We start from the raw sequence: 17,923 nt of genomic DNA, 5'->3' as shown, positions 1-17,923 counted from the left end.
TTCATGCAAAATTATTAATTGAACACCTACTATGCTCTGACCATTGGGCTGGGGATGCAGTGGTGGGAAACAGACCCAGGCTCCCCTTACATGGAGCTCACGGTCCAGTGGGATTGGGATCTTGGGACAATTGAAATGACCACACAGAACATGGTCAGAGCAGTGGTCTAGAAAGAGCCTGTCAGGTGGTAGGTACTTGCTGAGGGAATGATCCTGTGCCTTTGGCTTTCTCTGGAATCCTAGGTATATGCGTGGTGGGGTGGAAGGTGGGGTTCCAGCAACTACAGCCAGGGTGGACAGGGTGGTCCCTAAGAGGAGAGACATTTGAGCCAAGAATGAACTAGAAGGAGGAGCTCTAAGGAGGGCTTGGAGAGTCTCAGGCAGAGGGAACTGTGAGTGCAAAGGCCCAGGGGCAGGACCGAGCTGCGTGGCTCATTCCAGGAGCAGAAGCGGAGCCTGTCTCAGAAGGTTTCTGGGAATCAGATGAGCTAACGTCTGAGAGCTGATGAGGTGGCAAAGTGCTAGGCAGATATTGGCGTTGTCTTGACTAAATGGTCTACATGTTAGGAGGGTGGAAGCTGAGGCCCAGGGTGGGGATGAGACCAGATGGAGGCCATGAAGGTGGGGTTCTGCACATAGTAGGTGCTTAATTAATTGCTCCCTTTCTCTGCCTTGCTCTCGTGGCTCTCTCTAGGCCCTGGAAGTGAGCCAGGAGTGGGGAGTCCCCTTGGGAATTCTGTCCTTCCCACTCCTAAGGGCCAAGGCCAAGGCTCCGAGTGGGCAGGAATCTACGCCTGCTCTTGGTCCTGGCTGGCTCAGGAGCGAGTAAGAGTGTTTGCTCATGTGTGGGTGCGGTTCGAGGGCATGAACACGAGTGTGGACAAAAGCGTGTGTATTGTGAGCTGAGTGTGAGCACACCTGGATATCCTCCAGAAGCTGCTTCCGGTGCCATTTGATCTGCTGCAGCTCCTCCGCCTCCCCGCTGCTCAGCTCCCCTGGGTCTGGAGAGAGAAGAATTGGTGGTTCCCTGGCTCTTTCCCAGCCCTCCCCTCCATCCCTCAGCTCCATCCTTAGCCACCTGGCTATCTCTCATTTCCCCAGGGCTCTCCTCCCTCCAGAAACCCATGACTTGCTTGCCCTCTTCACTCAGGCCATGGCTGCGATGCCACCTCCTCCACGAGGCCTTCCCTGACTGCTCTGTCTAGAGCAGTTCTTGCCCCACCCTCGCCGTCCACCAGGTTTTTGTTTCTTTTGCCCTTCTGGGTACAGACTCGCTCAGCCATCTGTTTACTTGCGTCATTTGTGTTCTACTCATTCCACTCAACCCCATGAGAACAGGCGCTTCAATAATTTTGCTATTGCTATATCCTCAGCACCAAGTAAGGGGCTTCCTAGGTGGCGCTAGTGACAAAGAATCCACTTGCCATTGCAGGAGACATACGTTCAATCCTTGATCTGGGAAGATCTCACATGCCACGGAACAACTAGGTCTGTGTGTCACAACTATTGAGCCTGTACCCTTCCACAATAAGAGACGTCACCGCGGTGAGGAGCCTGAGCCCCACCGCTAGAGAGCAGCCCCGCTCACCACAACCAGTGAAAAGCCTGCACAGCAACCAAGGCTCAGCGGAGCCAAAAAATAAATACATTAAAAAAATAAAAGGAAAGAGTCCACCAGCCAATGCAGGAGATGAGGTTTCGATTCCCAGGTTGGAAAGGTCCCTTGGAGGAGGAAATGACACCCTACTCCAGTCCTGCCTGGAACATTCCACAGGCAGAGGAATCTGGTGGGCTACAGTCCATTGGGCCGCAAAACATTGGACATGACTGAGCACACACACACACAGCACCTAGAAAGAGGCTGACATAGCAAGTACTCAGTGCCATACTTGCCAGAGGCATTCATCCTTCGCTGTAACTTTATTTCTTCATTGGATCATGTATCTCTCATCTATTCATATATTTGTGTGACCAGGAAGTGGCAATCATTTACCCTGACATCCCGTTGGCCACCTGTTGTCACATGGCCACAGCTACCTTCAAGAGAGGCGAGGTAATGAGCCTTTAGTAGGGTGGCCCTGATATCCTTACTATAAAGATGAGGAAACTGGATTTGGGGGGACATTTCAGTCAAGCTCAGAGAGGTGAGATGGGCTGGCCAGGGTTCCAAAGGGGCAAGTTGCTGCCAGGGTGGGACTTGGGTTGGGATGACTACAATTCACCTGGAAATGAACGAAAGGAGACGCGAGTGTGCCAGTGTCCTGTGCGAGGCACTGTGACCGTTTCCCCACCTGGGTCAGCTGACCCATCGCTATTCACCCTGCTGTGCTTCCTGTCCCATAACACTCTCCTGGTCAAAATCTCCATGGAATCTTGATTCCTTAGAGGAGAAAGTTCTCATCTTGGTCCTGGGGCCTCCACAGTCTCCCAGGCCTCTCCAGCCAGCCTTGTTCCCCGCCATTCTCAACAAGAGCCCACCAGTGCAGCCTGCCCTCAAATGGCCTAACAGTCTTACTTTCCCACCTTGGCCTCTATAGCTCCTCCACCCTAGGATGCCTCTTCTCGTCTGCTCATCCAAATTCTCTCGACTCTCAAGGCTTAGCTTCAGGAAGCGCCTGATCACATTTCTTAAAGGTTTTGCAAATACAGACATGATCTCTTCCAAATAAAAGCAGAGAGACTATCAAGGGGTCCCTTTCCCTACGTCCTCCTGCTGTCGACTGAGCAGCTATCTTGGACTTTGAGATGTCAGCTGGGTATTAAGATGGCAGGGCATCGGGCTAGAAGGAGTCTGGGCTCCAGGCATCCATATGGAGAAGAGTCATTTTTCAATGAGAGAGATAAGTTTTGAGGATGTCTCACTCTCTGTTATTCTGAGCCTTTTTGTTACATCAGCCAAACATGAAACAACTAATACAGTGTTCTTGTCTCTGAAACATGAACCATAACCTAGAGGGTGGTCGTCAGGATTAAAAATGCTGACTTTTGCCAAACACTCTGTGAGTATGTGACATATGGTAAGGGCACAACACACATATGATGGGTGCCACGTTGTGCCTCCTAGCTCTCCCTTGCAGGACCAAGGCACCCACCCGCTCAGTGGCGGCTGTGGGCGTGTGTAACCTGCTGAGGACTCACAGCTGAGTCTGTCCTCAGAAATTACCTCAGCCCAAGTGGAGCTGCCTCACCCAAGGATACACTGCTCCCATTGGGCAGGCACTATATAAAAAGTCAAGGCCCCTTGCCTGGTTTGTGGACCAAGCCAGTTTTTAGACCCAAGCCCTATTGACTGAAGGAGAGGCCAAGCCCAGAGAAGGAAGGCTTCTGCAACATTGTATCAAGTATATATGGTAATGACCCCCTCATCAAGCAGCCAAGATGAGTCTGTCTGACCCACCAAGTGATAAAGTCAAGTGAGCGCAACAGCAATCCTTAGAGACAGAAGGATCCAGGAAGCCCCAGGGACAGATGACCCAGACCCCCATGTCATCCACTGCTGTTACACCAGGTCCTTCAGCTCATAGTATGTCTTCACGGATGGGTCCCTTGTGACCTGATGACAAAGGAGAAAAACGCTGCACTTTGTTCTGGGATGGATGGCTCAGGGTTTGGTTACAAGTAAAACTGAATAGCTACTGAACTACAACCCTGCTCAAGGTGTTCAGGAAGGACAATGGCGAGAAGTCCTTCCAGTAGGCAGAGCTTTGGGAAAGGCATTTATTTCATGTGGAAAGAGAAGCAGTGTGAAGTGAGAATATACCTGCATTCATGAGTAGAAGAAGGTGCCTTGACTGGTCAGAAAGAAAGAAGACTGAGAACAAAAAGGCCTGGGGAAGAGGCAAGTGGGTGGCCCTATGGCAGTGTGCAGAGTGTGAAGATTTTTGTAAACACACTGATGTTCCCCAGGAAACAGCCACCACAGGAGAGTCACTAAATCACCAGGCAGAGAGAATGACTCAACCAGTTGACATCAGCCAGTCTCTGCCTGGCTAGCCCAGTGCTGCATGGTGCATGATGAAGCAGCCATGTGACCCCTTTGGAGGCTCTGTGGGGACCCACTCATCCAGGGTCCCCAGGCTACTGCCACTACTCCACATCAGACCTGCCAGCAACAGAGACCCACTGTTTTTCGACAAGAGCAGCCAGCAACTTGGCAGCAAATCTATTACACTGGATCCCTCATTCTGCTTATGGTGGCTTTTCCTGCCCACAGAGCCTGGGCCAGCACCACTATCCAGGGACTCAATCTGCTGACCCAGAATACAGCAAAACATTCCACTGGACTAAGGCGCCCTCTTTACACTGAAGAAGGCGTGGGAGGAGCATGAGGCCTAAGGACTCAATGGTGCTCTCACGCATTTTACCACTGGAAGATGCTGGCCTGATGGAGCGACAGAGCAGCCTGTTGAAGATGCAGCTGAGCTGTCAGTTGCAGGTGTTAAACTGCTCGGATGGGGCACCATCCTTGAAGATGTACTACACACCTTAAATCAATGACCATTAGATGGTGCTTTGTTTCCAGGAGGTAATCTACTGGGATTCAGGAACCAGGAGTGGTACCATCCTTCTAGTGACCCACTTGGGAGTTTTCCTTTCTCTCCCTGCAACTATGAGGTCTAGAGATCCTGGTTTCCAAGTGGGAGTGAAGTGGAGGTGAGAGGAGGTAGCACTTATACCAAGGGACAAAGTAAGCGTCTCATTAACCTCTAAATGGATCTTTCTCAGTTTAAGACACTGAGACTCAGAGAGGTGAAGTGACTTGCTCTGGGTCACACAGCCAGGAAGTGGCAGTGCTGGCATCAGAACCCTAGTTTTCCCACACCTAAGCCTCCATCCCAGGAGAAGTAGATTCTGCATGCCTTTGGAAACATGCAGGGATGGACAGAGTGAGGGGCCATCTTCACGGGGACTGGAGCAGCGCCATAGCAGGGGAGGCGGTGCTAGAGACTGGGACCTGGAACTCCTCTGTCAGGAGTGGAGGGAGGCTGAATTCCACAGTGGAAAAACCCAGTCACTTCTAGTTGACTTTGGAGTGAAAGATCAAACTTTTGTGTTTGTTTGCTTTTCATTGTTTTCCCGTTGGCAGGGGTTTATCCTGAAGGCCCATTTCTCGCCTAGGGTATACCTGCTGGTGGAGGCCAAGTAAATTCCCGACTGGCTGCTTGTTGGATAGAAGCCAGGTAGGAATTCCATGTTTCTGCGGATGCTCCCCAAGGTAGATGGTCAAGGATGAACCAAGGAGATCCCATGTCTGGGGCCCAGGCTGACGTCTCCTCCCTTCCTGTGGGGTCTCATTATTACCCCCTCTCCTTCTGGGCCAAGGAATCACACCCAGACCCTCAGCTCCAACTCTTTGCCCTGAGCTTCAGACCCTTCCACCCCTCTTGTGTCCTGACCATCAGCTCGTTTGTCACTGCAACTGAAGCAGAACTCCTAGAATGTCCCCTCAACCTGGCCTTCTTCCTGAGTTCTGAAGCTGTGGGAATGGCCCCTCAGATACCCTGGCCAGAACCCCAGGAGGCACCTTGACACATACCTCACTCTCAGCCTTGTGTCTCCTTCATCACCAAGCCCTGTTTATCTTCTTTCTGTTTCCACAGCCTCCATCCTCACCCAGACCCTGGGCTACTCTCTCCAGATAACTCAGAGCCTCCTGAAGCCTCCCTGCCTCCACTCTGTCCCTCCCATCCAGTCTCCCATGATGTCCCCATTGTCCAGTGGCTAAGACTCCGCACTCCCAATGCAGGGGGCCCAGGTTTGATCCCTGGTCAGGGAACTAGATCCCATATGCTGCAATGAAGCGTTCGCATGCTGCAGCTGAACATCCCTCATGCAGCAACTAATATCTGGCATAGCCAAACAATCAATATTACAAAGAAGACCCCAAGTTTTACCTGGCCGATGCTCATCTCACACTGCACCCACCCCTGCCCTTGGCCTGAGGGCCTCCTGGCTGCTCTTTCCCTCCACAGGCCTTTGCACATTCTGTTCCTTGGGTCAGGAATGCCCTTCCTTCTCCTCCCTGCCTAGCAGTGCCTACTCATTCTCTCCATCTCTTCTGGGGCCCTCCTGTGCTCCATCTGTGCACCACCAACCCCCTCTATCCCTGCAGCAAATCTGGGATCTTGCTCCATGAACAAGCCAAGCTGCTGGCAAAGGAAAGACATGCTGGTTGAGCACCTACTGTGTTGCAGGCCCTGGGCACTCCAGGCTCTTGCCATCCACTATCTTGTTTGATCCTGACCCCGACTCTGGAGTCAGGTATTTCTAAATCTCATTCTATAGATGAGGCACCAGGGGCTCAGAGAGGTAAAGTGACGTGCCCAAGGGGACACAGCTGGAAGGTGGCAGAGTTGTGGCTCACACCCTGGCCCATCTGGGGCTCTGAGGCCACAGCTTTGATACCCATCTTGACACCCATCTTCTGCAGCCAGGTATCTCTGTACAGATCGTCAAAACCCCCACAAGATGCTAAGTGTGGATCTTCTACCCAGAACTGCTGACCACCAAGGAGGATGAAGACAAGGTGCAGGGTGATGTCCACAGTCTGAGCCCCCTTCTCTTTTGGGGTAAAAAAATAAAACGAGGCCAACATCATAGAGCTGGGGAAAGTGCTATTTTTTTTCTACCTGGGAGAGTGGAATGACAAAGGGGTAGTGAGAGGTTATTTATTAAAAATTTTTTTCTTTTAAGGCTCAATTTTATTTTAATGATTTAAACTTTTTGGCCACGTGGCCAAAAAGTGGGATCTCAGTTCCCCAACCAGGGATCGAACCCGTGCTCCCTGCTTTGGAAGTGCAGAGTCTTAACTACTGGACCGCCAGGAAGTCCTGCCTTTTTATTCATGTAGCTCCTTTCATGGTTTGGCAGGTGTGTTCCTGAACCCTCTCAGGCCACTGTCCCCTTCTGTCAGGTCCTGACCCAAACAGCTGGCAGCTGGCCAAGTACATCTAACCCTCCTCCAACCCCGAAACAGTGCTGACGGCCCCAAACCTGCTGCTCTCCTCACGTGGTGGACAGGGGCCTTCCGACCCTTCACCTGTTTGCTTAAAACTGGGGATTTCTCCCCATTTCAGAGCTGAGGGCACTGAGGTTCAGAGACGGTGACAAGGGCACGGCCTGAGAGGGGTCACTGCTGATTCCAATTCAAGTGATGATGAAGTTTCAGGCACTGGTGCGGCTCGTGGGAGATGGATTTTTAACAATAATAAAAATAGTGATAATAATGATAAAAAATACAAGAATATTAAAATATTAGTAACAACTGCCGCTGCCATGAGATCTGTTTACTCCTCACTGGGCTGTAAATCCACACCTCTGGAAGGCCGCCTTCGCCAATGACTCCCCCTCATCAAGCTGGGCTGTTCACCCTACCCCCGCCCCACCTCTTGCGCCCCAGGCCCAGGCCGGCTGAGTGTGCCCAGGTGCCGCCCCAGCCAGCTCCCCAGCTCCTCTCTACTTCCCCTTTGTCCTTCCTCTTTCCCAGCATATTTTTAGAAATCTGCTCATAGCCCCACTTCCAGGACAGCTGGACCAGCTTCCCCTTTCTAGGGCAGGAGGGGGTGCGATCCAGGGGCCTTGAAGGCAGAGGCTCCTCAGAATCCAGCAAGGGGACCTGGGGTGGGGGGCGGCCAACTAGCTACACTCGCCCCAGCCCCCCAGGCCCTGTGCGCCCATCGCATCGTGTGGCTTCCTCCCCCAGCCCAGCTGCCTCTATTTTTAACCTGCAGTCTTGCTGCACCAGCCCCACGGCTGCCTTTGGTCACACCGGGGCTTTGTTGCCCAGACCGCTCAGCGTTTCAGCAGACCCGGGGGAGGGGACCTGCGGGTATCAGACACCCACAGCTGGAGGTAGGGAGGCAGCCCCTTCACCACCATCCCGTCCATTGTACAAGTGAGGAAACTGAAACCCACAGAAGGAAGAGGCCCATTGTGACCACTGGCAGGTTGGTGCAGAGGTGGGACCTGAATCAGGTCGCTTTCCTAGGTCTTGCTGGGATGACGGTGCCCAATTAGAAATGACACACCTGAGCTCAGAGAGGGAAAGTCACCACGTTGTGAAGGAGCTCCAATAAAGACCCAGTTTGGGTAGCAGAGAAATGACCTTCCTTCCCTTCATTTTCTCCAGGAAGTCCTCCCAGATCTCCCTTGCCCTGGGTGGAAAGTGTCTCCCTCCCAGGCTGCAGGTCTGTGCCCCTCTGCACATCTGCCCTGGGTCACTGTCCTGCAGGATTTTTTCTTCCCCTGCCCCACATCCCAGACCAGCAGCTCCCTCAGGGCTGGGCTTGTGGCCTGGTCATTGCTGTCTCCAGCATCGCACAGCCCAGGACCTGCACACCAGAGGACTGCTTATTGTATGAATGAATGAATAGGCGAACTGATCAATGGAATCCTCAGATCTCCCAAGAGACTGCCTGCAGTGACTCCGCTGGATCCCTGTCCTCCCGGGACCAGCCTGAAGCAGAGACTCACCCCTTGGCCTCCCTGGGAGGCCCCACCCCTCCCGCACCTCCTCCACAGCCCAGGCTAAACTGGGGCTCTCGCTCCTCTCAGATCTTGTCCCTATTCTGCCACTTATTGGCTGCCTGACTTTGGGCAATTCCATCCTGTCCTCCAGTTCACCTCTGTGAGCTTCAGTCTCCTGAGGACAACCTCCTTGCATGGTGGGGACAAACCATCCTAAAGATTTTTGTATCTGAAGACCCCAAGAATAAAGGTGCAAAGACAGGTAGTTGGGGGGCGGGAATTACTTCACTGTCTCCTGTCACCCTTGCTGAGTGACCTTGAGCCTGGCACTGCTTATCCTGGGGCTCCTCTTGCCCCCCTAGTTGCCACCTGGCCCCAAAAGCCCCCAGGAGAAGCACAGCGGTTGTGGTGAGAGTGCTGAACAGGCAGCCAGGGGGTGTGGAGTCACCTCAGCAAGACTGTGTCCCTCCTTTTGTTCCATTTCTAAATGAGGGCTTCCCAGGTGGCTCAGGGGTAAAGAACCCGCCTGCCAATGCAGGAGACTCAGGAGACATGGGTTCAATCCCTGGGTTGGAAGATCCCCTGGAGGAGGAAATGATAGCCCACTCCAGTATTCTTGCCTGGGAAAATCCCATTGACAGAGAGGAGCCTGGCGGACTACAGTCCATGGGGTCACAAAAGACTCAGACATGACTTAGCAACTGAGCACACAAGTAAATGAGGGCGGTTGAAACAGATCAGTGGTTCTCTAACTGTGTTCCCCAGAACCCTTGGGGCAAGGGGAGTCCCAGTGGGTGGGGTCAGAATGCTCTGTCTTAAGTTTTGTTTGAAGAAAGGGTTCTGTTGCTAACAGGGTTCATGTCATCTGGACCTGGGGAAATGGACAGCTCCAGGCAGCCTATGTCTTCTGGAGTTCCAGGCCATGCTGGAACATTCTGAGATGCAGGGCACAGAGGCTTAGTCCCAGTCCTTTCTGCATCACAGATACACAACACAACACAGCCTGGTCCTGCTCTCATCCCAGCTGCCCAGCCTCCTTGCCTGCTTACCAGGCAGACTCTCAGCCACAGCCCCTGCTGCTCATCCCCTGCCAGTCCCTTCCCTGGCAAAGCTGGTGTCCTTAGCCTCCCCAAAGGCCATCGTCACCCACCAGAGGCCAAACGGGCTGCAGGGTTATTATGTCACCCAGACAGTTATCCTCCTCAGCAACATCATCATCTTCAGCACAAACCACCTTTCTCAATCCCACCTCAGGGCCTTTGCACTGACGATTCCTTTGCCTGGAAAGTTCTTTTCCCAGAAACCCACATGGATCACTCCTTTCTCTGCTACAAGTCTCTGCTCAAACAGTGTCCCCTCTTGAGGCCTTCTTGGCCACTCTCTCCCATCTTCCTTATCTCACTTTACTGTTCTTCATCCTGCTTCTCACCATCTGATAGCACATTCATATATTTACTGTCTGTCTCCTTCTCTGGAGTGTAAGCTCATTAGGGCAGGGGCCATGCCTGCTTTGTTTGCTGGACTCCCAGTACTTGCAACACAGCTTGGCACCTAGCCTGAGCTCATCAACGTCTGTCGCCTGTTTCTGCATGTCCCACCTGTGTTATATCTATTTATACATGCTGCTTCCTGTAAGGCAGGCACTATTACCCCCATTCTACAGAATAGGAAACTGAGGCCCAGACAGGTCAGCCCAGGTGCTTACCTGGGTGGCACAAGTCCATTCTGAAGCCCCCGGGGGAGAGTGGCCTGCACTCCTGCAGCCCGCTGACCCCGCTGCCACTCGGGCTGCTCAGGCAGGGATGTGTCACCTCAGACACACCAGGCCCCTTCCCGTTTGCTCCGCCCAGCACAGCCTGGGGAGGAAGTCCTGTCTTGCTGGGGTCTAGTGCGCAGCCTCTTGACGTAGTAGCACTTCCTAAAACCAGCGGAGTTTGAGTGGTGGGGATTCTTTGCATTTCGAGTGTAGGCAAGGGAGGAATAGAGGCAAAGGAGACAGAAAGAGGGATGAGAGGGTGGGTAAAAAGAGAAAGACAGTGACACAGAGAAACACACACACACACAGACGAAGATGATTACTGGAGAACAGAACCTCCCTGCCTATAAACTTAGGGGCCATTCAGGGGGTTTCCCTGGTGGTCCAGTGGCTAAGATTCCACACTCCCAATGCAGGGGGCCCGGGTTCAATCCCTGGCCAGGGAACTAGATCCCACATGCTGCAACTAAAGATTCTGCATGCTCCAATGAAGAACAAAGATTCTGTGAGCAGCAACTAAGACCTAGCACAGCCAAATATATACATTTTTTTTTTAAAGGATCATCCAACTTAGATGGTCCAAGCTGAGCCCCATTAATTCCACCCCATAAACTCTCTTTCACCAACTCTTTCTTGAGCAAAGAAAAATTAATTCAATGCTAAGCAGGGCTTTGCTTCCCCTCAATGAAATACCTAGTTTTTTCTCCTCTAGTTATCCACTGGGCAATATGTTCAGTTTCCCTTTTCCCCCAGGCTACTAGGAAGCTCCACCAAATCCAAAGCTCTTTTACAGCTGTTCTGTTGTCGCACGCAGACTTTGAGGCCAGACTCAGCAGTGAGACTTAGCCCTGCCATTCAGGACCCTTGTGAACTTGAGTGAGTCATTTATCTACCATGAACCTCAGTTTCAGTTCAGTTCAGTTGCTCAGTCGTGTCCAACTCTTTGCAACCCCACGATCGCAGCATGCCAAGCCTCCCTGTCCATCACCAACTCCCGGAGTTCACTCAAACTCATATCCATCGTCTCCACTGATCTCCAGTAGCATATTGGGCACCTACTGACCTGGGGAGTTCCTCTTTCAGTATCCTATCATTTTGCCTTTTCATACTGTTCATGGGGTTCTCAAGGCAAGAATACTGAAGTGGTTTGCCATTCCCTTCTCCAGTGGACCACATTCTGTCAGACCTCTCCACCATGACCTGCTCGTCTTGGGTGGGAACCTCGGTTTACCTAACTATAAAAGGGGTATACTAATCCTCTCCTCAGCTTGTGAAAAAGATGGAGGGAGAGAATATGTGTGAGGTGCTTGGCTATTCAGTAAACACTATCTTCTTTCTCCCTTTGGTTTCAGTTTTCTTTAGGGGTTAAAATGCATAATTTTATTGCATGTGCCTTTTTGGGCAGGCTGATTCAATCCTTTATCAGAAAAAATTACGGTGTAAATAAAGATCTATAAACACTCATTCCTTGTAACTTTGTGGCACATGTTGGCTTACTTATCTGTTTCCCCATCAGTCTTGAGGCCCCATGACAACAAGGTCCCCTCTGTATTCCATGTCTGGGAAATGCTGGGAGCCTAGTAGGTGGTCATGGATACAATGAATGGATGGATGGATGAGTGAATGGATGAGTGAAGGGCACACAGTTGAGACGGCCTGGTTGACGTGAAAGCTGGCTAAGATTTCCACCATTTGCTGTCTCTACACCCCTTTGCATTGTGACACTGCCGTTCTTCCCATTAGGAGGCGGTGTCTGCTTCTCTTCCCCTCGAATCTAGGCTGGGCTATGTCTTTCTTCAACCACTAGAATGTGGCAAAAGTGATGTTACATGATTTTCGAGGCAAGGTTTTAAGAAACCTTGTGGCCCAGCTACCCTGGGTGGCCTGTTGAGGATGGAGACATGCGGAAAAGAGAAAGCTGGGGCTCCTTTCTGGGAGATGCTTGACCAAGTTGGAATTTGAGTGAGTGGCCAGCTCAGGACCAGTGGCTGGGCCTTTTCACTACTGGTCTAGAACTCTCAGGACTCTTCAAAGCTGCCCCCATGCTATAACCCCTTGCCCACTGGTTCTTGCCTAACTCAAGGTTGTCTCTCAGAAAACTTTTTGAATTTATATTCATGGTAAACTAGAACTTTCTCAACAAATCTGGGCCTCAGGCACAAAAAAAAATTTCCTGGGTCACTTCAAAAAGAGAAATGGGGAGAAAGGTACCGTTCTCTGCGCAGAAAAGTGTTAACAATGGGGCTGAAAATGTTATCCTTTAAAAGACCTGCTTGTATTATTACAGTAGTTAAGGTATCGAAACAATACAAGTGTCCATCAACAGATGAATGGATAAAGAAGATGTGATACACACACACACACACACACATACACACACACACACAGAGGAATATTACTCAGCCATAAAAAAGGATGAAATAATGCCATTTATAGCAACATGGATGGACCTAGAGATTATCATACTAAATGGAGTAAGTCAGAGAAAGACTAATGCCATATGCAATCACTTATATGTAGAATCTAAAAAAATTGCTACAAATGGACTCATTTACAAAACAGAAGAAGACTCATAGACACAGAAAACAAACATATGGCTACAAAAGGGGAAATGGTGGAGTGTGTGTGCTCAGTCGCTCAGTCATGTCTGACTCTCAGGCTCCTCAGTCCATGGCATTTCCCAGGCTGGAGTACTGGAGTGGGGTGCCATTTCCTACTCCAAGGGATCTTCCTGACACAGGGATTGAACCCACGTCTCTTGCATCTCAGGTACTCTTACTATGAGTGGCAAAGGGTTTGGTAGAGCCAAGAGTAGGGGAGCTATGGAGACATGGACTCAAATCCTGACTCAACATCTGCCACTTGTGTGAACTTCTCCCTTGTTTTGAGCCTTGTTTTTAGTCATCGGCAAAGTGGGGACAGATAAGACTAAGTTTGTTTACATGAAACAGAAAACCCAAATAACAATGGTTTAAAGAAACTAGAGGTATAGCAATGGCACCCCACTCCAGTACTCTTGCCTGGAAAATCCTGTGGATGGAGGAGCCTGGTGGGCTGCAGTCCATGGGGCTGCTAAGAGTCAGACACGACTGAGCGACTTCACTTTCACTTTTCACTTTCATGCATTGGAGAAGGAAGTGGCAACCCACTCCAGTGTTCTTGCCTGGAGAATCCCAGGGATGGGGGAGCCTGGTGGGCTGCCATCTCTGGAGTCTCACAGAGTCAGACACGACTGAAGCAACTTAGCAGCAGCAGCAGCAGCAGCGGTATATATCTCTTACAAGAAAGAAGCCCAAGGTAGGTAATACAGGACTACCCTCATGGAGGCCTGGTAATCAGTGATGCAGGCTCCTTCTAACTTACTGCTTCTGTCCTTGGGGTTTCCTCATGGTCCAAAGTGGCTGCATGATCTCTAGCTGTTATGCTTGAATATGAGATTAGGAAGAAGAGTGAGGATGAGAAGGGCTTCCCTTAAAGGGCTGTTCCTGAAGCTCTTTCTGACCTGATGTTAGGAGTCTCTGTTTCCTTCATGTACACTAGGTGAAGGTTCATAGTTGGTTATGGGACAACACACAACAATCCCCAAACAACCACCACAACCATTTCTAGAAGGCTCACTACCTGTCAGGCGATGTGCCAAGTGCACATCACCTCATTTAATCCTTTTTACAACTCACTGAAGTGTGATACAATCCCTGTTTTATACAGGGGGAAACTGAGCTCAGAGAGGTTAAGTTAATTGTCCAAGGTCATGCAGCCAGGAAGAGGCAAAACTCAGATTCAAGCCCTGTGCTGACTTCACTGCCACTCTGAATTTATGCGAGCATCATTTTGAACATTTAGAAAGAAATTCAGCAGCCTGTCCACACCTTAAGGGAGAGACAAAAAGCACTTGAATCAAACTGTAGCAAAACTATGTGGATAACACCTTTGTTTGCCACAACACTCAGAATTCCTCATTTGAACACAGTTGGCTCAGGGAAAGAGACCTGGAAGGAGCTTAGAGGTGGTTTAATTCAATGACCTCATTTTACATATAAGGTAACTGAGACCTGAAGAGGGAGGGGACTTAGACTGAGGAAGGGGCAGAACCTGCCCTTGAAACCCTTTATGCTGTACAGTTAGAGTGTTCTATCCTCCCACTGATGCACCATCCAACCACCCATCCAGCCAGCCAGCCACCCACCCATCCATCCACCCACCTACACACCCATCTACCCACCCTCCATCCATCCATCCATATATCCATCCATCCATCCATCCATCCATCCATTCATTCATCTACCCACCCATCCATCCAATCATCCACCCACCATCTATCCATCCACCATCCACCCACCCACCCATCCATCCATTTGTCCACTCATTCAGTTGGTGTTTATCAAAGACTTGCTATGTGTTGTGCTGTTTTTGGCACTGGCACATGACAAAAATCTTGGCCTTCATGGGGCACATGGTTAAGTCAGCTGGACTAGGTGGGATGCAGTGGGTAGGGTGAGTATCTGGGATGAGTCATCTCTGAAGTCCCTCCCCTGCACAATTTTCTCTGACTTCTCATTTTTCTCATGACTCGTAGCTGGAGATAGCATTGGTCTGGTGGGTGGGGTAGTCCTGCATTTGGGGGCTGCCAGGGGTCTGCCCTGTGAGACCTGAGCAGCAAGCAGGGCTCTCGAAGTCCATGGGCTCACCAAACAAGCCTGATTTCCACCAGACCTATCACTCCTCATCTAGGTTTGACCACAAGACTTCCTGGGAGCCTGTAGGACAGAGGGACAGAGGAACCTAGACTTGTGGGAGGGTCCATGGCTCAGCCAAAGACAGGGTTGGATGGATAGGTGTATGGGCAGTGAAGCACACTTTCATATTCAAGGTCACATCTAGAAAGTGGCTCTAGTGAGATAACTGCACATATGTGGAAATGGGTGAGTGAGCTCACAGAGGCTCCTCCCAGTATCACTGATAATCAGGGAATTGGGGATGAGTCAAAATGCAAATCAGGGACTAAACGCTTAATACATTATTTTGTGCCCAGATGATGGGTCAGTGTGAGTCATTAAAAAGAGTGAGGATAATGCAGAATTCAAGCATCTTTTGTTTGTAAGTAAGCATAACTCAGTCTGGATTCAACTGGAATATACTGACTCAGTTCCTGGAGAGTCAGGGATGTGATTGGCTTTGGGCCAGAAATTCAAAATATCCTTGTTCTCTCTCTGTCTTTCCCTCATTCTCTGTCTGTCTTAGCTGTTTCTGTCTCATGAGTTTTTTCCATGGGGCAGCTGATCTGGCCACCAAAAGCTCCAGGTTCATATCAAGTCACCTTTGAGTTCAGAAAGAGGACGTACCTGAAAAGATTTTCAGGGAATGACTTTGATTGGCTAGGCCTAGGTCACGTGCCCATCCCTGGACCAATCACTGCCACACCACTCAGTGAGGGCTTCCCAGAGCAGGGATGCTGGTCTGGAGTCTTGGTATGTGTACATGGAAGGAAAGAATCCTCTGGAAGTTCAAGCAAGAGTCTGTGCTTCAGAGAAGGTGAAGGAAGGATGTTGAAGAAACAGCACAAGCCAAGGCTTGGAGGCTTGAGGTGAAATGGAGAGTGGGGCTTGGGATGAATCCAGGCCTGGATCTGGTTTTGCCTGAGCTCTCTGCCTCCCCTGAACCTCTTCCTCTTCCTAGGCCTCTGCCCTCCACTTGGCGGTTCCCTGACTCCCACTTCCCCTTTCCAATCCTTCATAATTTTCTCTGATTTCTCCTTTTGGGCTGCAGCAGTTTGGGGACAGAAGTTTCTGCTGGGCACAGGAACACACACGTGCACAAACCAAGGGCACTGTGTGTATAATGCACATGCAGAAGGTGACCCAGGTGAACCCTCCTCCCAAGCTCACTGGAGTGGGGACAGGAAAGAAGCAGAAGGTCTCCAGTGGGCCTGGGTGGCTGCATCGTGGGGTGGGATGGGGCTGAGGTCTGAGACAAGCCAGAGGCCTTGTATCCCCGTGTCCTCTCTCCCTTGTGGTCACCAGATGGCTGCAGCAGCTCCAAGCATCTCATATTTACTCGACTGTGCCCACCAGGGCTCTGTTCATCCCCTGTGGCCAGGGCAGACCCATGCTTGCACCTGGAATGCCAGGGATCCTGGTAAACAGAGCCCCTGGTATCTGCAGCATCTAGGTAGTTGATGGGCTCTCCCAGCCAGGGAGGGACTGTTAGTAGGAACCAAGGTGTTGGCCTGTGGGGCCTTGGAGGGAGAGGTCACCATGGGGATGGAAGAGGAGCAGCTGGAGAGACAGAAGGAAACCTGGATGTGGTCAGAGACCCTGAGATGAGGGTGTCCCCAGCAGAGTCAGGCGGCAGAGTCGAAGGTCCCTGAGTGTCCATTGCATTACGGCTGGGTGGCTCGAGTGGGAAGCAGCCAGGCAAGGGCAGCAGGCCGGGGAGCTGAGGAAGTGGAGGCAGTGCGGGGTTGTTGGAGAGGAAAGAGTGAGAGTAGGGTTTGCTGGTGGGAGGAGGAGGGCACTTTAAAGAAGGGAGTGACTTTACTTGAGCCAGGCTAGGGACTCGGGTGTTTGTGACTGGAGAGGGTCCCAGGAAGGAGGAGAGGATATACCAGAGTGGAGGGCAGCTGAGGGGGCGGCCAGAGGAGGCCCCTAGGCCCCTCAGCTCCCTGCTCTGTAGACTAGGAAACTGGCTCAGAGATGCCTCACCCCCACCTCGCCCCCTGTTCGCCACCAGCAGGCAGGGATTCGGCCCGAAGTTTGATTCTGACTTTTGGGTTACTCTGGTTGAGGTTGGGTCATCTCCCTGGGATATCAGTTCTTATTTTGGAGGCCGCTCCTCAAAAATAAGTTTCTGTCAGTCTTCAAAAGATGGAAACCCAATACTTCAGTATGTAAATTTGAGTCAGTCTCGGTTTACCACAGTCTTATTTTTTCTCAAAAGTCTGATTATAGAGCTTTAATAAAACGTTCAGTTTACACATGTCCTCGAGGGTCCCCCAGTCCCCTTTTCTGCAATCACTGGTCTGGGAAGATCCCACATGCCATGGGGGAAATAAGCCTGTGCACCGCATCTACTGAGCCTGTGCTCTGCAGCAAGAGAATTCACCTCAATGAGAAGCCCGCACACCACAACTGGAGAGGAGCCGCTGCTTGCTGCAGCTAGAGAAATCCCTCAAGCAGCAGTGAAGACCCAGCATAGCCAAAAATAAATAAAAATGTAGAAATCAACATATGCTCAGATGCTTGAGACCTCAGCAAGGGAGACGTTGTCCTCCTCTCTGAAATGATGTCAGCGTATATTCCGGGCTTCAGAGCTCTGGGGTCAGCCTTTAGCAAAGTGGTTATTACAGGAAATAAGGAAACCACTTCTGTGTTTGCTGTTGAAGGCATGATGTCACTCAGTGGTCCTTACATCAAGAGTACACAGAGCTTTCTTCTAGCAGGGTGTTAGGAAAATGCAACTCACCGAGGAACTCACCTGTTTCCGCCTTTCCAGTAAGGAGAACTGAGTAACTTGCCCTGTTTCCCTTTTTACTCCAGCTGCCAGGAAACTCAGGCAAATCTGAAGCTCAATTTTAGCATCATTTGCCATATTTGCCTTCTTCTTTTCTCCTGAACCTGATTTTCTACTTTCATATTCCTGGATTTTTGTATACATGGGAGTCTGGGAGATATAGATTCTCAACATGAAAGAAAGGGAAGAAGA

The 17,923-nt window shown here is 50.8% G+C and overlaps 1 protein-coding gene across 1 annotated transcript in view; it reads right to left on the bottom strand.

Moving 5' to 3' along the window:
- The window catches only part of CYTH4 (cytohesin 4), a 30,854-nt gene extending 20,579 nt beyond the window's left edge, over window positions 1-10,275 (bottom strand). Inside the window, exons 1-2 of the mRNA XM_086404015.1 lie at window positions 10,172-10,275; window positions 919-1,001 (exon numbers count right to left, since the gene is read on the bottom strand). Of these exons, the coding sequence (XP_086260141.1) occupies window positions 919-1,001; window positions 10,172-10,190 (102 nt within the window). The 5' untranslated portion in view covers window positions 10,191-10,275. The remainder of the gene's footprint in view (window positions 1-918; window positions 1,002-10,171) is intronic.
- Between the last annotated feature and the right edge of the window lie 7,648 nt (window positions 10,276-17,923).

Source organism: Bos grunniens, chromosome 5 (genome assembly GCF_055505025.1).
Source record: "Bos grunniens cultivar Pamir isolate PY7600 chromosome 5, Bosgru_T2T1.0, whole genome shotgun sequence".
Taxonomy (NCBI): Eukaryota; Metazoa; Chordata; class Mammalia; order Artiodactyla; family Bovidae; genus Bos; species Bos grunniens.
This window is presented reverse-complemented; position numbering and strand designations above follow the sequence as displayed.